Source organism: Coturnix japonica, chromosome 1, assembly GCF_001577835.2.
Source record: "Coturnix japonica isolate 7356 chromosome 1, Coturnix japonica 2.1, whole genome shotgun sequence".
Lineage (NCBI taxonomy): Eukaryota > Metazoa > Chordata > Aves > Galliformes > Phasianidae > Coturnix > Coturnix japonica.
This window is the reverse complement of record NC_029516.1, coordinates 82,141,450-82,164,742: the sequence shown is the minus strand read 5'-3', so window position 1 is coordinate 82,164,742 and position 23,293 is coordinate 82,141,450. Positions and strand designations below refer to the sequence as shown.

At 40.3% G+C, this 23,293-nt stretch overlaps 2 protein-coding genes across 3 annotated transcripts in view; both read right to left on the bottom strand.

Annotated features, from left to right (window-relative positions):
- CD247 (CD247 molecule) overlaps positions 1-8,935 on the bottom strand; it is a 45,856-nt gene extending 36,921 nt beyond the window's left edge. Inside the window, 2 exon segments of the mRNA XM_015879267.2 lie at positions 8,484-8,601; positions 8,603-8,935. Coding sequence (XP_015734753.2) covers positions 8,484-8,601; positions 8,603-8,695 — 211 coding nt within the window. The 5' untranslated portion in view covers positions 8,696-8,935.
- A 7,698-nt stretch (positions 8,936-16,633) lies between these two features.
- On the bottom strand, positions 16,634-21,120 carry CREG1 (cellular repressor of E1A stimulated genes 1). Of its 2 annotated transcripts, XM_015879175.2 has the most exons (4): positions 20,779-21,119; positions 20,118-20,237; positions 18,744-18,928; positions 16,634-18,206 (listed from the first exon to the last, which is right to left on the bottom strand). In XM_015879175.2, coding segments are annotated over exons 1-4 (597 nt in total). In that variant the 5' UTR covers positions 21,070-21,119; the 3' UTR covers positions 16,634-18,205. The 2 variants fall into 2 exon arrangements, with proteins under 2 accessions (XP_015734661.1, XP_015734671.1); XM_015879185.2 differs by lacking the exon at positions 16,634-18,206 and having other exon boundaries at positions 18,743-18,928; positions 20,779-21,120.
- Positions 21,121-23,293: the final 2,173 nt, after the last annotated feature.

Genomic DNA, 23,293 nt, shown 5'->3' with positions numbered 1-23,293 from the left:
CAAATGCTTTATAGCACTGCTGTGTTTTGAGGCAAGTAGTAAGGTAATATCTGACTTATTAGAAGAAAAGAGCTTAATTTCGCTGTGTGGAAAGACAAGACAGTGAGAATTCCAGTTCTGCCCACTTCACATTGGTACCAGAAACATCTGAAACTTAATGGAATTCAAAAAGGTGTGAATTAAATCTGCTTCTTCTGGAGAGAGAAATGATGTAGTGGGAATCTCCTGTGTTTAAACATTTGAATCATGGAGATACAATCAAAAATGTGATCAAAAATGCGTCCTCAGAAAAAAAGATCAAGTATGCATAACTTTTCTTGTCATATTTTAGGCAAAACTCTTAAAACAAACAAACAAAAATCACACAGAAAAATAAACAAACAAACCAAAAACCCCCAAACCACTCATGAAGGTCCACAGTTATTTTCAGAGTTCTGGGGATGGATTGCATTTTGAAGTTACAAGCAGCCTTCAATAGAAATCTATGTCATATCTAAGGCAGCATTGCTAATTTTCTGGGAAGCAGTGGCCTTAAATTACACCTTTGAGACATCTCACAAAATTTATGTATAAACAAAATGGACAATACTGCGCTGGTTTTAATAAAATTCTTCATCATTTATTGTGGGGAAAAAACCCACCGCATTCTCGGCAAGCAAGATGTAATTGAGCTTGATGCAGAAAATGGAAGGCATCTGTCATAACGGGGCATTGAAAAAGCAATCCATAAAGTTAAATTCCAGAGGACTTTCATACAAAAGATTTTTATATTAGACTTTTTTCTTTTGTAAAGAAACTGGGATGACATCTGACCTCCACTTAGAAATCCAGATTGGTTAACCTTGCTTACCTCTTCTGGTCTTTTAGGTGTGGTTACCCTCATAATACACAAATGCTCAGTCTTATACACTGAAGATCAGTAGTTTAAAGAAGTTAAAAATGAAGCCACTTGAAATTGAACATTACTCCTCTTCTTTCTCAAGAAGCGGAAGAGATACTTTTTTTAAAAAATTGAGGTTTAATTGTATTTACTTTCACCAAAACTCTCTAAGCTTACTATCCGCAAAACTTTATTGGTATATCCTATTCATCAAAGTAGCCCCCAGCAAACATACACAGAGAGGCTGAACTTCCAGGGAGAGATCAAAAGAAACAGAACACCATTAGTAATGAAAAGTATGCCACAGGCAGTAGGAGAAAAAACTGCAGGTAATAAACATGAAGTCAAACCTACTGCTAATGTAAGCATCCAAAAATCAGTTAGCTACCACATGGATTATTTTGGCTGCATTGTATTTATAACTCTTCAATTCATATCATGTGCCGAAGTAATACTAACAACAAGAATATTAAAACTTCCTGCAAAATGTGAAGAAAAAATACAACAGAAAAATGTGTACTCACGTCACTTTCTAGAGTATCATTCCCACATCTCTCTCCTGAAAATCCTCTTGATAAATTCCCTGAACAAGTTTCAGCCTGTAATGATTAAGCCTATTCACCTGTACAACTTACTCCTCATCAGGTATCAAGCCTTGAGGAAATAAACCATAAAATAATATAAAATAGTAACTAGATATTGAAAACTAGTAGCAAGTTGAAAGGAAGAAATCTGTAGAACTAAAATAACATCCTTTAAAAAATTAGAAGCCAATCTGTTAAAAGACTTTTCATGAACAGAGGAACTGTACTCAGAGTAATTCACAGAATGGTCCACTTCCTTCTCAGAAACCAACTGCCTTTAGTGAAGACAGACTCTTTTTTTTAAAGGTATCAAATATTAAATACTCCTCTCTCTGTATCCTATCTTCCTTCCTTCAGAATATGGTTCCTAGTGAAACTTGCAGGGTTTCCTCATTAATGCACCCACATGCTTGCATAAAGTGATGCCAAAATTGCCTTACTTCTGAAAAAGTGTAAAACAATGATACTCTGTGAATGCTCATAATGGAGAGAGAAACTCAGAAGAAAGGAGAAGTTATGGAGTGTCCTGTTAAGACTTCTTTACTGTACTCAGTTTTACACAGTTAGATGGGAAACAAGGTAAATTGCAATAACCAATACAATGTAGAGACAGAAAAGAGCTTTCCCACCAAAGACTGGATATTGGTTTTCTGACTGAAGCTTGCCAATATATGACTAAAAATAAATAAATAACATTATAAAGACCTAATGTATAATTGGGAATGACTCAAAACCTTTCATTGTATAGGCTCTGTATTGACTGCGAGCTATAAAGTCTCAGCCTAGTTCTCAGTTTAATTATACTTTTAAAAATCATCACTCAAACCATCCAGCTATTTCCAAATGACAAAACAAACAACATTTGATAGTCAGGAATGTGCAGTACCTAACTATAGGAGGTTGATGTCTTTCAATAAACTAATGCATGCCAAGAATATGTAAAAGTAGTATTGTCACATTAAACAAAACTCTTGCTTCAAATTGACCTGATAAAATAATGAATTATCAAATGTTAATTTATACAGAACTGGCTCAAAGCATTAAACAATTCTAAATAAATACCTCTAACTAAAGAACTTTACCAGTTCAGGCTCTGCCCCCATACCTCAACGTCCACAAAAAGATATCTTGATTCACTTGCAGGATCAGGGTAACTATGAGGGCATGCTCTCATCCAGCTAATTACCTACTGGACATGTTTCTCTTTTCCCTTCTCTAAGCCTCAGTTTACCTTGTGACAAGATGTACAGCACAAGGAATTCAAATGAATCTATAATGCAAACTTATGCAGTCAGTATTTGGGAAGCATTTCTATAAATATTTGACATTGTTTATTTAAGGTTTGGCTGTCATACAGATGACAGCAAGATTTTAAGCGAAATAATTGCAAAACACACATGCTCCTTGCTGGAATAAATCGGATATAAAACCTGGATAAACAACCAGCAAAAGGTTTTTCTCATCAGGTAGCTCTTTCCCTTATCAGCAGCTCACATAAAATTAAATAACATACCACAAACATTAGCACTGTGTTATTAATTTCCTGTATATCTCATCTTACTCCATTAGAAAACGCATTTCAGTTCATTACGTGCTATTTTTTAAATTATTATTTTTTGTTTAACATGCATAATAAAGTATGTTTTGTTTTGCTTAAAATTTTAGGGCACCAAGGAAAGCTTTTTTTTAAGTGTTCTTTGGTCCTACATGTTCTATATGCTTTTTGACCAAGAAGCTATTTTCAGTTATCATTAACCACAAGCAATGCCAAATATACATATATATACATACACACATATATGTATATATATAGCTGTTAAGCTCTCTTTCTGGTGCCACGCAGGTTTGAAAATGCAAATTAAAACTACCAGAAAAGCAGGAAAGCATCTTAGCAGTGAAAATTAATATTTTCATCGAAGACAACTGCTTGAATTGTGAGTAAATCAAATAGGGTAAAAATTCTTATAAAAACCACACATGCTGATGACAGAGACACAACCCTGACTTACCGTGCTCCATGATTTGTTGACAATTTTCCAACCCTTTTTCCTCATCAACTTCCACCTAACTGCAACTTAGTATAACCTCCACATTATCTGAGCTTTTGTTGAGTTAAGCGTTAACTTTATGGCTTCTCCATCAATCAGAAATATAACAACTTTTTGAAAAGGTCTTTGACTCCAAAAGAATCAGGATGTAGATGAGCATCAGTCAGGATATAGAGATGAAGTTTTCACTATGATTACATTCTTGGAAAGAAATTGGGCAAATAGTCCAAGCGTCGCATTAGGCTCAGCAACCTGTCTACTAGGAGTGCTATGTTTAACATACTCTCATATACAAAAAGTACGTAGAGATGGAATATTCCCATCTTTCTCAGTTCTTCTCTCTTTAATTCTGTATATTGTTGTCTGTCCTGCCCAACTATCACTATTTCCAATAAGAAATAAAGTGAGATTGAAAGATTTGAAACATATATAATGAAGTATTTGGAACAAAATACATTTAGAGCTTCTGAAGGTTGACATTTTATTCCTTGGAAATGTGTAGGAATACAAATATTTCCAGTCTATATGGTTCAAATATTAAAATGACTTCTAACCCTAACCGAAGTTGCACAGACACTGGTGCTTGCAACGTCAACGCTTAGGAGCCAGATTTTTTTCGCTCCTATTTTTAATACCCAAGTTGTCAAGAGTGAAGGGACCATATATCTGTAAGTTTAACCTTCAAAAAGATGACCATATCCACTGCATGGGGCTACATATATGTATTCCCACCATCTCCCAATTTGTGTACTTGAACAGAGGGACTAAATTACAACAAACTGAGCTCATCTGCACATATATTTGACCTAAGTTACGTATGAAGCTATTGATCAATTGCACAGGATAATGTGGAATTAAATCCTTCCATTGCTTTCCTGTAGAAACCTGATCTGGACTACCATATTTTAAAAGCAAAAAATACACTGTTTTTGTTGTTTTTTTTTTTAAGAAGTAGAACTTTATCACATGATACACCAGTGCAAATCAGAAAAAAAAAAAAAAAAAAATACAATACAATAAAATCTCAGCTTCTCTAAAGCCTTTGGAACAGCCAAAATTGTTTTCTTAATGCTAAAGAGAAACAGCAGCAAAACGTTATTGTAGACGTTAACTGAATTCACATCAGCAGAACACTGAAAATGAATAATAAATATATAGCTACACATACATACAAAGTAATTACTTTTAGAGGAATAAATATTTTATAAGCATCTTTACGAAGCTGTATCTTCATTCACGCCACCATAAAAAGATGCTCTGTTTTATAGACTGAACAGCTAGCGCACTGTATAATCCTACATACAGTCGTTCAAATATACACTAAATTGCAGGGTGTGGGGGCACAGTGAAGGATTTGGCATCCATTGTTTTTTCTTTCTTTTGTAAAGAGAGTTTGGTTACAGCTTGGAGATGGGAAAACCATTTATGAGTTTAAGCGTGGCGCTAGTCACAATCCAGGTTTGCATGAGTAACAGAAAATTACGGTCAAAACTGTCCCTCACGTGGACATTCCCCTTCATAAATCAAGTTACCGTCCCCTGTAAACTGCCAGCAAACCTCCTGTGTTTCCCCCAACTTTAGCTTATAATCCACACTGTCTTATATCCACATATTCATTCTCAGACAAGACAAATACACGGAATATAATTTCAGAACGTTTTCTACAGTGTACATGAAAAACAACAAAAGGGAACACGATCATTAACTTGCTACTTCACTCATTAGGAATTTTGCTTGGAAAAGTTCCGATGGAAATCACTTATTCTCTAATGAGCACTGGAGAACTGACTATAGCACTAAAAGAGCTCAACAAATGGCCTTTTATAAAGAAAAGCGACATTTGACTACATTTTGTTCCGTTTGCTAATGTGCCAGTTCATACGTGTTTTTGTTGGTTTTTTGTTTTTTTTTTTAACATGAATTATTAATGAGTCACTGTGAACAGAAAAGAGAAATGGGAAATAAAACAAGTTAAATTAAGCCTTTCCATTTTTTTTCCCACCCCCCTTGAGGTCTAACAAAAATGCAGCTAGGAGACCTTAACAAACCAGGCATAAGGACACGTGGGTAGCAGCCAGAATTTTTTGGTTTTATTTGCTTGGGTTTTCTGAGGGTCTTGTAAACAACTTCAGGTTTACAAGTCTTGTAGTCTGCAGACCTGCTAAGTCATCTTACAAAAAGGAACCTAAGACCCACAATCTGTCTGTTTAATCATCCTGCCCACTAACTGATTAGAAAAAGCTCACAACAGCATTGCGCCCATTGGGCAGAGGCCACAGTTATGCAGAGCAGAAAAACATTGTGAAAATAAGCTGTGCAAGGACTCTGTCAATGGCTGACATGTTTTAGTTTCCGCAGAGCAAGCGAAAAACATGCGCTGTCCAATTCTGTTTAACACATAATTCTCAAAGCAGAGATTTTGTGAAAAACAGGGAAAGGCTGAACTTGCAGAATTCTTGCAGAATATTTGTATACGTATATACATATTTGTATTCATATGGGGTGCTGTGTAGTTATAAATATCAAAGCGCCATCTTACCAGCCATTTTTAAAATGAGCATTTCCACAACGTTACCCACAGCACTAACCTACTGCTATTAGAGCATGCCATACCTCCAGCTAAGAGCTCAGTAAACCACACAAAGATTTTCACCATTCTGATTGTGCTATTGGTGTAGTCTTTTAATATTCTTCTTACATATCACATTGCAAGATGATTAATAAAACTATCTGCTATGATTCATATCCAGATACTTTCTAATAGAGAGGTTGTAGGAAGATCTCAGCTAGACATCCAGAGCTACATTTTTGTACCCTCGATGGGGACCACAAAGAAAAATAAATATGTACATAATGAAACTTGTCTGCACTTGCTCAAAGGTAAAGGATTCTGAAATGTGTGGTGTAACATTAGTAACTCAACTAATCGGATTTAGAATTTGTGTTCCATGTCTAGAGTTATATATTTGAAAACAAAATGTTTCTTGTGCCTGACATACATACTTCAGTATTCGAAAGATCAAAGCAAAGTCATCACAAGTCTATCAGTCCCAGTCTTGATAGTGCCTTTAGTTTGATCATTTGGAGAGTAAGAACAAAGTGCATTATGGTGAAGTGGAAAGGAATTCACTGTAAGGCTTTATACAGCTTACCAAACCTCTGTCCACTCTCAGCTTGTTCATGAAAACTTTCTGGAATTTTACTTCATGGTAAAAAGACTCGAAAAACACTCCAGGCAGCAGCAGATACCTGCATTTGTTGTATTTGAGCTGAAAAACCTCATCTGTTCAGTCTCATCTTTGAGCTAAGTTCATGATGATCTTACATGCTTGTTACTGTGTATTTTGCATCAATAACACAGCAACAACTCCAATTTTGTGTTACCTTTCTTTTAAATGCTACAACTCTTCAAACTACTGTGGTTACCCAGTGAAAAAAAAACACTTCCCCTCAAATTCATAGGCAACTGCCTCAAAACAATGGCAGCTGTAGCTTGTTCAAAATCCAATCTCACATATTCTTTGTAAGTGTGAATACTCCAAAAGCTTTTCACAACACACACTTATAGGGCTGGCTTCAGCCATCTGCAAAGTATTACATATTTTCTCAGTAAGTTTTCTCAACAAAAAAAATTACAGATAGGAACCAGGAGCTCTGATATATTTGACAGAGTAGAAGAGGAAAAAATAAATAAATAAATTTTTAAAAAATGGTATTTTCAGATTAAAATGTGTCTGAAGTAATCCCTATAACTCTACAGTCCTATAACATAATCTTTTCTTGAGAAATCTTAAAGTTGCATACATTTCAAAAGTGCTTCTCAAAGATGAAGGAAAAGGAGTTTCTATTGTTTGTTTCTCACACCCACATCCATGCATACAAAACAATATATAAAAAGCACTTAAGTATCAGAAAGGGATGTAGCTTGTTAAATGTAGACAAACAGAAGGCATACTCACCACAGAGAATGACATTCTACTTAAAATCCTCCTGAAACAATCTCCATGAACCGCTAGAACTGGTGCCACATATGGCTGTGAGATGCTTCTCTGATCTCCAGAAAACTTTTTACTTAAAATTCTACTGCAGTCCAAAGCCCTTTAGAGCAGGGAATGTGTGTTGGTTAAGCACACTTAGAGCATGTTCTTCCAGGGGATTTTAATACAAGCACAAATGTGGCCTACCTTTATCTTGCTGTTGCTTATTTCCCCAGACACAGGCCTATGTCCTGTCCTATCCTGGATCTACATTCAGTTTTCTGGTTCTTTTGAAATCCTAAGCTACAAAGATATATGTTCCTCTCTCCTAAAATCAGTGGGACTTCTGGAGATTCGGGCATGCCAAAACAGCCTCACTTTCCGTCCAAGTGGGGCCAACCCTTACATCATCACAAATCAATATGTAAAAGTATTTGCATTTTACTCCATGTCCAGAAGAGAAAATCATGGGGGTAAAGACACAAAGGGAAGAATCCTATCCCTTTTATTTTGATGTATGTTCCTGTACATTCAGCCCACTGGCTCTGCCACACAGTGTCTCCAACCACTAATATCCCGTTGCAAGTAACGTGGCTCTAAACTTAATCTGAATGCACTGAGATAACTCTTTTGTGCTCACTACTGAAAGTAACTACATTTTCATTTTAGTATCAAATATCTCCTTTAAATCCCAGGAATGCTGACCAGGTGAGGGCTAAGATTTTGTTTATGACACAAAGCACTGGCCTCACCACCAGCAGCGGCCTTCCTTCCCACCCACCAGAGGCCATATCTACAGCAAGGGGCATCAGACTGGGCCAGTCCTGCAGCCCCAGCCCATTGCTAGCTGCAACTAGAGGAATGGACATGGGTGAGGTTCAGCATACCCCCCTGCAACCAGAGGGCTGGAGAATTTACCCCACCAGCACTGTGCTCTTCCCTATCCTCAAGGAAGTTTTAAAAGAGTGCCTCATCAAATAAAAGCCTGCCTTACCTGTAAGTGGGAGCTGAGCCTGTAAGGTAACAAAGACAGTGATCCTCTTCCACTTCATCTTGCTCCAGCAGGCCACGCTGGGTTGTGTAGTACAGGATGGTGGGGAGGAAAGCACCTCCAACGGGCTGGTACCTTCTGGTTGCCTCCACAGGAAGCACTGCTTCTATAAGGGCTTTCAGAGTCCACCTGCTGGCAGCTGCCCCAAAACGCATGCATCTCCCTCTCCTTCACAGCTTCTGAGGTCTGGGTTTAACATTCTTGGTATTGGTGCTTGAGGTTGGGGTTTCCTTTTGTATTCTTTTCACAAGACTTTTTAAAAACTTGTGATGGTTGCTCGGACCATTCCGCAATTCAGCAGCTCTCAGAGGGGCCTAGAAAATGTACGTAGTATCAAATTCAGTCCAGCTTCAAAAGAGACACAACTATATCCAGCGTGTATTACATCGTTAACAGAAATCTAAGGTTGTAAGCAGCAGCCAATGCCAATGATGTAGCTTAACTACACTTGTAAAGGCACCACGCTCATTTTGAAGCTCTGATTAAAATATGGACTTCGCTTTAGCAGCTGAAAATTGTTGTGCTCACAGGGCTAGACAACAGCCTGCATCGCAGTGAGCAGGACTCCATAGGCCTTTGCAGTGTCCACAAGACATAAAGCACAGCTGGCTCTGCCTGCCTCATTCAGCTGTATGTAACTGAACCAGAGGAACCTTTTGATGTGAATATACCACATCTTTGTATTGTGAGAAACTCTGTGTGTGCAGCCCTCCAGAGCCATTTTGTTCCTCAGAGGCAGAGCAGCCTGCAGAGCGGAGCACCACCGGGCTATCTCTGTGGGAGAGCACAGCATGCATCTCCTCCCTGCAAGGTCTGACACAGGAAGCTGGGCACCACACCTACAACTAAGCAGGGCACAGGATTGAGCTTTCTGCTGCTCAAAGCTGTTCTCTAGTGAGATACTGCAACAGATCAACACAGATCACAGAATCAAACAGAACAGCCCAGGTTGGAAGGGACCTCAGGGATGATGAATCTCCAGTCCCCTTCCCCCCCCATCACAGGCAGGGCCACCAACCTTCCCATTTAATACTAGACCAGGCTGCCCAGGGTCTCATCCAGCCTGGCTCTGAACCAGGGACAGGGCATCCACAACACCTCTGGGCAGCCTGTGCCAGCACCTCACCTCTCTCACAGAAAAGAACTTTGATCATGCACAGTTAGAAACAACCTGGATGCATCCTGGGAATTGACAGGAATAGCATCATGGAAGAGCACCATGCTGTAGGCATTGATACAGCACTCAGAGCAACGCAAAACAAAGCAGCTCTGCACAGCTGCAGTGCTTGTGAGCCTTCACTTCCTGCAAGTCCACATTCTGCATCCACCACAATTGCTGTGTCACCCATCACGTTCTCTAAAACCTCTTCTGCTCTCTTGGCCATTTCACACCCTTAGCCCTCCTTCTGTGGGGCCAGGTGGCCAAGCACACAGCTGTGGGTTATGTGGCTGATTTGAAGCACATGTGCATGTGCTGACTGACTTATCCAGCAGCCCCATGTGAAAGTGAAAATGCCCTCGTTTCTTAGTGCTGCTCTGAGGGTACTAATAAGATCTCTGTGAGCTCCTACACAAAAGTACAGGTAGGAGCAGGTTATGTCTGAGCCTTCTTTGTTTTATTGGATCGATGTTGACCCCCCAGGTCAGAAGTTGTTGGGGGTGGTAGGCAGACTGAGTTGGGAGAATCACAACGCTTGTTTCTTTACAGAACCAAGCTTGTGATCACATCTAACAGTATTAAAGCATCACTCCATAGGCAGGGGTGGAAGATACACAGGTAACAGAGAAAGCACACTTAGACATTAACCTGGCAAATGTCACTCCAGATAATGCATTGTGCTACGAGCTGACAAGTCACAAGAAGATTGTGGAATGCTATTAATATATTTCAGGTAAGAGCTTAGGGTGGGAAGGAGCACAGGTATCTTAAAGAATAGAGATGGGTTTTTTTCATTTCTGATTCTTAGGAATGAGAAAAAGAAATGTGCATCCCCAGCAGATACGGGAACGGGACTGGTGATCTCTGTTTCCCAGTATTCTGAAGATGACTGGCAAGGCGAGAATTATTGTGCATGTAAGAAGTAAAGATTTGTAGTCTTTCAAAAGCAAAGTAAATTGAAATTCTTGGAAGATGGAGACTAAGATACACATCACCTTACAGTCTGGAATAATGAAGGCTAATATATTGATAACACAGCATATTTTTTTAAATTTAATAACTAATATATATACAGTACCATTCACTACCAAAATAATTAGATGCTAATATTACTAGTGCTGCATGCCATTCTGCAGTATGTGGACAGTACTTCTGAGTGTCTGCCCCCTCTTCGCATCAGCAGGGGTTTCCTGTGTAGCTTTTCAACCCCAGAAGCTAAAAGAGGAAGCTGGAGATGCAATCGCTCATTGTGAGGCAGTGGGTAAAGCACAGATCATGAGAGCCACTTCACATGTTGGAGCTGGAAGAGGTGTGTCAGATCCAGAACTGGCTGCACTCAGGTACACGGGGTACATGGTCTGTATTCCAGTGCAAGCTGAATAAAGCATTCTCTGTCCAATTTACTATATAAAGGAAGACTGAAATAAAGAGTTAGTGAGAAGAATAAGAGCCCTGCTTCCACTGCAGGCTACCTAAATCTCGCTGGCATCTTATCTAAAAGCAAAAATAATATCATACCTGTTATTGATATTTTTGGGTACCAGCACCTTCAGAGGAGCAAATGGCACTGCTCATCACTATTCTGCTGACCCCTGTCTCCTCCTGTTATTGATCACAGCTTCTCCCTCAGGCAGAGAGCCAGCAAATTATCACTTTGAATAAAGAGTTGAGGCCAAAGGTAAGGAAAAGGAATGAAGAGCTGTATAAGAAAGGAAGATTAATGGCAACAGTAGGCACACAGGGAGAACAGCAGTTGGGTCAGTGTGTTTTGATGTCTAGTTAGGGAAAGGTCAGAGAAATGGACTTCATTTAGAACTGTGGGTAGAGGAGAAGAAAAAAAAAAGGCTTTGCATGATAGTGCTCCTAGAAATTCTCTCCTCCAATCCCTCATCTTCTACAGGGAGGCAAGCATATCATCCTAATCAAAATACAATAATTTAGATACAATAATCGAAATACAGTTGAAGTATACAAAAGAGCAATCACGCTTGCATTATGAGTTATTCTCAAAATGAATATAACCTTGGAGATGCAAATCACATGCAGTTGAGGAGGGCAGAAAAAGGGGAAGTGGTCTGTTCTCTAGGAAAAATCAACCCTGTCTTCACGTGTTTCGTGACTGCGCTATGAGAAACAATTTTCTTATTCTGCCACCATATTTTCAGCTTATTTAGATTTGAATATCTAGGAACTATGCAGCACAGTTAAGATTTCGGCAGCTCCTACCGATGCTGTGTGTTAGACAAACTCATACATGCCTTTTTAACCAAGTCTCAATGACATAGTGTTTCAGTTTACTGGTTTCAGCCAGTTCCTAATAACCTTGATGACCCTGAACTAAAGACTAAAGCCAACACTAGTTCAGCTGAACCAGCAGTTATTCTCAGATCAGACAAAGCCAAGTGAGAGACGTGAAAACTTCCCTGATGTGTTAGGTCCCTGATGTGTTATGAAACACTTCCTAAGTCTCGAGCTAGCTCTCAGCTAACTTGATTCTTTACCTAAACATATGGGTGGAGGAAAATGCATTTCAAGAGTTACTCTCCTGTGCTGGGAAGACCACAAGATTTTATCTGTAGTTCCTGAAACAGGATACAGGAGGGAATTGAGGTGATCCCCAAACACAACTTCATTGTGTTTAATACAGGTTAAGGCGCAGCTTGTTATCTATAAAGTGTAACATCTTTCATAAAATAGATAAGGCATGCATTCAGCTGGTTCTGTGCATCAGTATTGCCCTTCTTTCTCTGGACACAAGAAATCCTGGAATGGCTTGAATGCAAGGGGCTGATTCATCCCAGAAACATTCCTTTTTCATACTTACTGGTTATGTTTTGACTGGAAAAAAAAAAAAGCAAAAAAAAAAAAAAAAAGCAGCAGGGTTTGCAGTTTTAACAGGAAATAAATGAAAACTAGAAAACAAACACACCGCAGTCAAGCTGAGGATTAAAAAAATAACTACACACTGCCCTCTGGCTCATGTATTGCTACCACAGAGAGCTTGCCTGTAATCATCACCGCACACTGCTGGGACTGAGAACAGGTCAGTTATCAAAAGTTCTCCTAAGCCAATTTGATACAGTTAGTACTTGCAGGCAAAATTAATACCTACATCACCTGATGGCAGAGCTGGCCGACCTGATGGAGGAGACGGGAGAATCCAGATAGCAGAGTCTTGCCCCTGATTCAGCAGGGAATCAGTTATAGTGCCAGAACTAACACTACAAGTATCAAAATCGGTTTTGGAGATGTTCACACAAAGATAATGGATGTTAAATAAGCAACAATTTTCTATGATGAGAACGCTGTAGCCCCCAGCGAGGCACACCATTCATGCACTAGACCAATACACTGAAAAGAAAATGAAATTGCTGTTTACTGTATGTAAGCCCACAATTTCTATTGACAAATTGTCAAGGAGTGACAGTCTTATATTGCCTCACCGCGTTTCAATGCACCATAGAGCCTTACAGTGAAGCTTTGCTTTGCTATAATTGGGCTCAACTGTGCTAATCCCCTTGGCATGCAGCAATTAATACTTATTTAGTGATAATTGCTGCATTCCGAGGGGATTAGTCCCTGCCCTGCACTTTTGCCAGCATTGCACACAGAGAGCTGGAAAGAAGACAGTGCCTGGCTACTGGTCTTGCTTTGCAGCTCCCAGCAGGGAGACAACAGAAGTTGGGCTCACTACATCTGTTCCCCTCTGTGTGTGAAAATACTGCTGTTGCAAGGAGAAAAAAAAAAAAGCTTGACTGTCACTGCTCCTTGCAGCTGCATAGTGCAAATAGAAACCCCGCCACATCTAAAGAGAAAAAATAAAAAGGAAACAGGCACCTGCGCAGCATCATAAAGACAAACACAGACATGAGTGTATGTTTCCTATGGGAGACGATAAAGAGGCCCTGATACAGTGTAGGAATGAATTCCTATTCATTATTTTGTTTCCTGTATCTAGAAGAGCCCTGTTTCTGCTATGGTTTAAGAATGTTCAGTGCCACATCGGTTTTGGAAACCTATACAGGGGTTGTTAGTAAAATGTTGAAGTGCACCCTCTCTGTACACTCACTGAGACTACTGAATATACTAATCCCAATTCTCTCATACTTGGTGAAGTGCTTATGATCTGCTCGGGATTTCTATTTTTTTTCATACACACGAGCAACCACTGCTTATGTCTTATCTTCAAAAGGAAGCCCGGTGCCCCTTCTCCTTTGAGCTAGTCAAGCTACTGTCTCACATCACTAACGCTCTCATCTGTAAACTTCAGGTTAATTTCCCTAATGACAGTACAGTAAATATTGTAAATAAATAAATTATAAAGTATTTTCTTGCATGCCTGTGAAGACTGTAATTGATCACTTAGATAATGTCTTCATGAATGTAAAGGTACTATGAAGCTAGATATTGGGCTCAGAGATAAGTATCTTTATTTGCTGCGTTTTATTCAAAGGCTCATCTGGGGGGAAACTTATTTAAATGAACTGAAAATCATTTAAGCATTTAAAAGAAATCAAAAACCCAATTCACGCTCATTAGGCAACCTTTTCTTTTTCCTAAGTGCCACTTTGAAAGAGCTATGCAAGGTTCTTACTGTCATTATCATACTGCAACTATTTCTCTATTTCTTATCCCTAAACAATTGCTTGATTTCAGTCTAGAAACTGTAATTTGTTAACACTGGGTAATTTTAATAGGTTGAAATGACATAAGACATTCCAGAAATGCAAAGGATCTTCCTTCCTTCCCCCCCTCCCAACATAAATACACACAATTACACATGCAATTAAATACTACCTAGTATCTCTTGAAAGTCTGTATCTTCCATTGTCACACATGTATACACTAAGCCTCTCTACTCAGCTTTGTCAAGTTACCCTGTGTTTAAGCCTATCACACAGATAGGTACCAAATGGGCCCTTGTGAGTCCCTTCCATCTTGGGGACGTTCTATGATTCTACTGAGCTCTTGGTCTTCTGGCTTCAAGTCCAGATCCACCTGTTCCAAGGTGTTCTACACTCGCCTCAATTTTCATTACTAGAGCATTTAAGTTCAAAAACCTTTAAATTATTTCCATGGATTTTGCTTTTGAACACTCCATAGCACAAAATGGTCACAAAACAATAGGATGAAAGGTTCTGGTTTTTAGCAGCTAGTAGTCCGTTGCATTCATTATGTAAAGCAGTGTAGAAAGTGAGTTTGTAAGTATCATGACCCAGTCATACCCTTTTCCAGGATTTCTGAGCAATGAAGAATTTACTAATTCCAAGCGTTAAACATTTAGCAGTCAATAAGATTGTAGGCCTATGGCACCCTCTTGTGTTCAGCGATAGTATAACAGTTGACTAAATTTTAAATCTTCCTAAATTGAAACAAAAACACACAACAATATCATAATATTAAGATATAATTAATACTTTTTTTTATTAATCTAATACCCTTATTAATCTTATTTTACTGTGATGAGCAAAGATATGGTATTAAATAGTTAAAAATTAATTCCAGATAGAACTAAATAAGGGATTAACCTGCTCTATAATGATATAGAACCTCAAAACAATCACATCAATATGCAAGATCAGTAGACAAAAGAAACACATTACTACGTCATTAAAGTGCATGCTGAGATTATCCTAATTAGGTTCTTGGCTAACAAACATCCCATGACTAAGTGAGTTGCCCAAGGCTATCCTATGCCATTGATTATCAAGGAATAGAGATAATTCCTGAATACGCAGAATGAAGTCATTATTATTTAGAATATGCTCAGAAAGTTCAAGCATGTCATGATAGAGACATACAATCAAAAGTCAATTCATTTACAGCTATATTAATTTCTTATACTCGGTATCATCTATTCTAGGCCACAGTGTTATTTCCAGATATGAAGAAAAAAAGGAAATATGCTCAAAAGTAAATTCCTTAATGAATCTAATACAAACATTAGCACATGGAGGAGATGAAAAACAGGGCAAGAAGTCGATGACTTTCTTAAGGTAAAAATCTTGTGTTACATTAACACCTACCTGCCTATTACTAAGTGACGCACTGGAACAGGTTGCCCAAGGAGGCTGTGGATGCCCCATCCCTGCAGGCATTCAAGGCCAGGCTGGATGTGGCTCTGGGCAGCCTGGGCTGGTGGTTGGCAACCCTGCCCATAGCAGGGGGTTGAAACTGGATGAGCACTGTGGTCCTTTTCAACCCAGGCCATTCTGTGATACTATGAAATATGAGTCTGAATTGTGGCTGGCTTTGGAATGTCTGAAGATGAGATTTAATGTGAGACTTTCTTCCCCACTGTAACCTACTCTCTTGCACACCAAACTCATTTTTGAGGTCATGCATTATGCAGGTTGCTCACCAGTTTGTGACTGTGAGCGATGGGGGGAGGGAGGGAATGGCTTAAATCCATTTAATCTAGGATGATTAAAAGAAATGATTCTTTTAATAGTGTGGCTGGAGTTTTATATTAGACATTCACGTTTTATTAACAATTAAAATAACAGTGAAAGCCTCATTGAAAACACCACCTTGGGCTTAGAACTATGCTAAATAAGTACGTATGATACATTTACATGTATACTAAGGAGATCTATTAATATTTGCACAAGACAGAACATTTGAGAGTAAGAAAGCATTGATACAAAAGGTAACTGATGCAGTCATTTATAAAAGTAGAAGCCTCAGTCAAAGACAGCTCCGGTGTTATTATTGTATTATTTATTTCATAGTAGCACTTGTAAGAAAGAAAGTGAAACACAAAGATGGTTATTTCAACCAAAAAAGGAAATAGAATGGTTCCACCACGTATACTTTAGCAACCATAAATGACTCCTGAGTGACAACAAAACAAGAACCCTGAAGCAAGTGTGCTTACGTGAAAGTGGGAGGGAGATAAATACTTTCAAATGTGCAATAAATAAAACCAACAACATGTTTCACAAAAATAATTTTATTTTATCAAAAGCCCAGCATCGTCAGTCTCACAAAACAGAAGTTATGGAGTGATAGGTAACAAGATCAGTCCATACCATAAAATCATTTGAATTTTCACAATTTGTTATGCCTTATATAAAAATAATTCCATCATCCCATTTAATTTTAATGTTAACTACTTGTCATAAATTGTTTCCATATCTCAAGTATTTTTTACAGCACACAAGGTGTTCAGTACAGTAAATTGCACACTTTTTTCCCTTCACATAGGAGGAAAACTTAATAACTTACTTCAAAAGTGCTTTCATAAATCTTTCCCATACAAGATGAGCAGTAGTATAATAATGCAATAACTACGTAGAGATAATTGGTAGTGATCAATTTCACTATTCTAATATGTGGATCTGCCTCTAAGGATTCTAAGTTTTCACATTTTCACTATGCTGAGCAGGTAATATTTGTCTGGGGGAAAATCCAATTGATTGTTCGTAATCACTTTTTAATATTTTTGAACTTTGCACTTAGGAGATGTGACAGGACATAAAAAGATGCTCAGTTCTTTTCCATGGTTGTGTAGGGCTTATTTTATGAAACAGAATTAACTTTCAACACTTTGTTTTCTACCGTTGATGAATCACACTTTGTCGATGCAGACTGTATTGGTTTCTTTCTCACTCTCAGATTACAGCCCTAAAATTGCTGTGTTAGGCTTCTGAAACAAAGAAATCTACAAAATTCTACTACTGATAGTAGTAAAGGCTGCTACATTGTCATTTGATCAGAATGCAAAGCCAAAGATTTCAAAATTCAAGTCAGTAAACAACTTCTTTTTGTATCAGTCTCATTGGATTTACAAGCCACTATTCTTCATATACCACTCAGGTGCTTTCATTACTACTATTACTTCTTTAAAAGAACCAGGGCATATAATCACTACTAGACAAGACTTACCAAGAACTCATCACGAGCCTGGAGAACACATATAATTTCCATAAACCCAATCATGGTAGCAAAACAGAAAAACAGCTCAAACTGTGAGTGTACAGGCATTGAAAAAAACATTCAACACTCAATATATCATCTGTCATTGCAACATAAGCAAGGCTTTCCAGTCAGCTGAGCCATCCTGTAGTGCTGTGCCAGATAAAGAGGTATTTTTAATACCACTGACAAATGAAGTTGTATTAAAAAGAATTGGAGAGTGCCTACAGACAGAAATAATTTAACTAAGGCACTGAAAGTTTAGAACCAGACTAATCCTTCACTTTCTAGTAAACACAGCGTTTCCAAACGTGGACTATTAAGAGACTAAAACACTCCAGATTTCTGTCTACTGAACAAGATTTAGTTATGGTTTACACACAAAGGATTTTGTGTATGGCATGATTCAATCTATGTTAGTGTGAATTTGCATGTACTTCAGAAGGATTACATGAGCTTATTAGCAATGCAAGGTGTAAGAATTTTTTGCATTATCAACTCGGCTCTATTACACACAGAAAACCTTTCACAGAGCAATCATCTGAAGTAATCCATTCCTAACATCAGCATCACCAAGGATCTTCCTCTGCCTACAAGGAATAAAAGAGAAATAGTATGTGTGTTTGTTGACTGTGCTAAAATGCATCTGACAACATAAACAGTACATATATTTTGTATCTATTTATTATTTATATATTATACTTCACTATCATGACAGAAGATTCAAAAGCAATGTATTATTGCTACAAACCCATCTATAGAGCTTCATACATGCATAATAGTCTATGTTTAACTATTAGACCAAAAGCTAACCTGCCCTGCAATTAATCCAAATAAAGGGTAGTGACTGTGCTTACTCTGCAGGAGTCCTTCTCCCGAGAAGCCTCTCTTAAACTGAAGTGCAGTTATCCATAGAGTTAATTATAGATACTATGCTTGCTACCTTTAAGTAGGTAGGTCCCCTATTCAGACATATCTTATGATCTGAGGGGCTGCATCCAGTAGACGACTTAAGGAAACAAGACAAACGTATATTAAAAAAGCAGAGATGAGGAACACACACTGTTAATAAGAAGCATTACAGCTTCCAGATATAGTGAATTAAGTATGCAAACTTAAGTACTTACTACGGCTTGACATGGTAATATTCTTCCGGTGTCACGATTTTCAGCCCACCGAAGTAGTCTAGAACCCAAATATTGGTGATGTTGAATTTGGCAAAGAACCAGTTGTGATCCTTAGGCCAATCTTCCATCTCAGGGTGCCGAGTGAATAATGCCTTTTTCGCCAAGGCTGCTTCTGAATCATTCACCTGAACAACAGCCAGCAAAATTGTAAGATAGAGTCACAAGGAAGACAAATATTATCTAAAACACAATTCTGACTACAGAGTGCTCTTCTTCATTTAGCCATATTTTGCCCCAAAGAGCTCATTACTGTGACAGAGTCAACTTATCTTCAGGATGGTGTACAACTGTACATGAGACAGGCAAATGCTCAAGGGGAGTTGCTTTCAATACTAAATCAAAAGGGTGCTTTAAAGTAAGCAAGAGCATGAAAGTATTTCATTGACATGAGATTAAGTCTTTCTTCTGTTCTCTAGGGAAAGATGCAGGCTGACAGCTTCGAAAAACATATTGATTCTGCTCTGATATAAAGACTACAACCAGCCTGACACTGATCTTTCTAAAGACAACTGGATAAAACAACACCCTACACTGTGGACAAAGAACTTTATTTTAGAAATGAAAACTACCCAAATCCAAAGACATTTGTTAATGGATTCTAAATGGATACTTAAAGCTTATACTAGAGAGACAGTGAATGATTCTTCCAATCAGTGAGCAGCAACAACATATGCCATGATCCTGGACGTTATCTGGAACAACAATAAATCACAAAACAGAGAAGCAGCCCTTCTGCATTATGAGAGGGCAACGTTTTAGGTGTAATTTCACCTCCTCTGCTTCTGCTCGCTCAGGGACACCCACAAACAGACAGTGCTCAGATGCATTCAAGCACGCACACTCACATATTCCTTGAAATAACAAACTGTACAAGAGAAGGGAAGCTGAAACATGAGACTACTTAATGTGCAAATGTTTAAAGGGCCGAATCAACAAGAGTCCTGAATACGGTACAAAAGCATTCAGAATAAATGGTACTGGAGTTAAAATAGCTCCAGTATTGATGGCATACCTCAGGAAGGCAATTAAAGGATTGCTGGCACGTAACGTAATCTGAGGTATGAAAACACTACATATGAATTCAGGCTATCACATAAAAGACAGCAATGATTAGTCCTCATCCTCACCAATTATTCTTAATAATGGGATTAAGATCTTCAGTGAATAACACACACAGTTCTAAATTGCTTCTATGGCAGCAACAGCACCAGGTGAGACTGTAAACTTCATCATGGCTAACACTTGTAGCTTTACTGCTTGGATTAATATGTCCTTCAATAAAGTTTGATGCAGTGCAAACTTCCCGCCTCTTACCTTTACGATGCTCCCACAGAAGATTATGTGGGCGCAGAGGGGATTCTGGGGGTCATATCTGTGCTTCTTGCAGTACGGAGTCTGTGCCAAAGACACGGTCAGAGAGGCATTCGAATTGATCTGAAAGGCAGACGGTGCGATAAGAGGTTTGTGGACCTTCACGAGACAAACTCACCCCACGTCCTCAGCTTTCTGAGGAAGCTGCTTAACTGCGATAAGCCCTGACTCATCGTTAGTCAGCACTATCTGCTTATCAGCTGCCTCCCTTCACGTGACCGCCCCACAGCAGCCCGATAGACCTATGTTATGAACCCGGAGAAGGAAATTGCCGGCTAAGAGCTTATGTACCACAGAAATCACAGAGTCACACAGAATCACAGCATGACCCGGGTTGGAAGGGACCTCAAGGATCATGTAGTTCCAACCCCCCTGCCTGGCAGGGCCACCAAACATACACCTTTACTAGATCAGGTTGCCCAGGGCCCCGTCCAACCTGGTCTTGAACACCTCCAAGGACGGGGCATCCACAACCTCCCTGGGCAGCCTGTTCCAGGGCCTAACCACTCTCCTAGTGAAGAACTTCCCCGTAAATCAGAAATCAGGCTATCTGCGCCACAAGGACGCAAGTTAAACGATTTTAACGTCTCACAGCACCGCTCACCTCCAGGTCCTGCACGGAGATCTCCATGTCGGTCAGGTACAGGTACGGGACGCCGCTGCCTCCTCCAGGCCCCGGGGCTCCGTCGCTGATGGAGAAGATGTTGGCGAACGGGCGGCCCCGCAGCCCTTCTTGCGTGGAGAGCGTGGCCAGCGCGCCCCAATCGCAGTTGTGCAGCACGAAGCGAGCCATGCGAGCCGCCTCCTCGGGCCGGGGGATGGTCACGGACCCAGACCCGGACCCGTGGGCCATCACGGCCAGCGCGGCCGCGTACACGAGCACCAGCAGCACCATGACGCACCGCAGCCCACAACGACCACACTGTCTACGGCAAGCGCTGCGGGGAGACACTGCGACCCGGCACGGGGTGGGGCGCGTCACTCCGCTCTCCGCCAATCGAAGCTGGAGCAGGTCGCATGCTCACATTTACCCAAGGAAATGACCGCAAGTTGTACCACAGGTTTAGATTAGACGTAAGGAAAAGCTTTTTCTCTCAGAGTGGTCAGGCACTGCAATGGCTGCCCAGGGAGGTGGTGGAGTCGCCATCCCTGGCAGTGTTCAAGAGGTATCTGGATGAGGGGCTTGAGATCTGGAATATTGTGTCCAGTTCTGGGCTCCCCAGTACAAAAAAGACGGGGATCTCTTGGAAGGAGTCCAGCGGAGGGCCACTAAGATGGTAAAGGGCCTGGAGCATCTCCCCTGTGAGGAGAGACTTAGGGAACTGGGTTTGTTAAGCCTTGAGAAAAGAAGGCTGAGAGGGGACTTGATCCAGGTTTATAAATACCTGAGGTGTGGGAGCCATAGTGGTGAGGCTGGTTTCTTTTCAGTAGTGCGTGGGGACAGGACTAGGGGTAATGGGATGAAAGTACAGCATAGGAAGTTCTGCACGAATGTGCACAAGAACTTCTTTACAGTGAGGGTGACGGAGCACTGGAACAGGCTGCCCAGGGAGGTGGTGGAGTCTCCTTCTCTGGAGATATTCAAGACCCGCCTGGACGCCTACCTGTGTGACGTGGTGTAGGGAGCCTGCTGTGGCAGGGGGGTTGGACTCAATGATCTCTGGAGGTTCCTTCCAACCCCTACAATTCTGTGATTCTGTGATTCTGTGATCTGGTTTAGTGGCTTGTGATAGCAACGATAATGGGAGGATGGTTGTACTAGATGATCTTGTAGGTTCTTTCCAACCTTGTGAGTCTATGACTCTTACAAGAGGCCCTTCAGGACTGCAGCAAGCCTCCTTTCTCACCATGAATGCTTCTCATGTGACATCTGTCCTCGAGTACCTCTTATAGGGCACGTGTGTATCCAGGCACCAGCTGAGCCTGTGGGCACGTGAGAAGGATCCGGCTGCCAGGCCAATGAACTGACAGGCCTGTGGGAGTGACACTGTATGCCACAGGAGTCATGCATTGGGCTGGACTCAGGCAAACCATCTCATCTCAAAGGAAAAATAAACCGTAGATCCATTTATGCACTGTGCTGTAGCAGAATAAAACTGTTTTCCCTTTAGTATTCCTCTCACTTCCAGGGAGCAGGCAGTGGGATCCCCCTGGGGAAGGGGAAACACTGAAACACAGAGCCTTCCGCTGCTGCCCTCTCACGGCACTGCTCAGGAGAAACCTGCTCTGTTGTAGCACAGCAATAAGAGCACCCGTGTGGCTGATTTGGAACAAGTTTTGTCTCGGTGCAAAGTGCTGAAGAGAAAATACGACAAGAAAAGCAGCTAGTGTGAGAGAAAAGGCAGCTTGAAAGGATACTTTTGTATAGATAGGATTGTGGGCTACATTTGGAGGGGGTGCAGGAGTGAAATGTTGAAAAAAACTGCAACTGTTCTGCAGAAGTGAAAATAGGATGGAAAAGAGGGTCAGAAATGATCTAGAGTTCCTAATCTGTTGTTTAGCTGAGGATGAGGAACATGCATAAAGGTGGAAGCTTATATGTTACATAGTTTACATTCAGTAGCAGAATGTATCTGCCAAATGCGGCTATCTGTCCTTCAGCAGAAGAGTGTACATTATCAGAGGTGTTCCCAGACAGTACTACTGCACATGCAAGTTTTTCCTCTCCTTGCTCTCACTGCTGCTCCGCAGTGTCCTGCAGCCCTCCCTGTGAGCAGCCACCATGGGGTGCTGCTGCCCAGCCCTGCTCACAGTGCTTGCAGAGGCCAGCAAGCACACCTGCTCACAGCCCTCTTAGGGGATTTGGGCTGCTTCCAGTGGGCGTTCATCGCTGATCAGCATTTGTTGACATGACGTGTTGGCTCTCTTCTCTGTGTTGCAGAGAGCAGGATTTATTTGGCTGAGTACTCTCTGCTGTGGGCAATACACACCAACATATAGACTGCTTTGCACACTGCACTGAATGAAGGGAGCTCGTACTGGCTCCCTTCATCTTGGATGAATGTTGGGTAAATCTGTAGGGTGAAGAATGCACCTAACTCCTTTTGTTTGCTCTGAAGCAATGTTATCTGAAGTAAAGGTCCAGACCTCTTTCACTTCCTCAGCTAGATCACAGAAAG

What these genes read in the sequence shown, in the direction of transcription:
- CREG1 (XM_015879185.2), bottom strand. Translation starts at nt 21,069, where the DNA reads ATGGTGCTGCTGGTGCTCGTGTACGCGGCCGCGCTGGCCGTGATGGCC. An exon ending in TCTCCGTGCAGGACCTGGAG is followed by an intron (nt 20,238 to 20,778) that starts GTGAGCGGTGCT and finishes TCTGCCTTTCAG; the next exon opens with ATCAATTCGAATGCCTCTCT. An exon ending in TCTGTGGGAGCATCGTAAAG is followed by an intron (nt 18,929 to 20,117) that starts GTAAGAGGCGGG and finishes GCTGTTGTTCAG; the next exon opens with GTGAATGATTCAGAAGCAGC.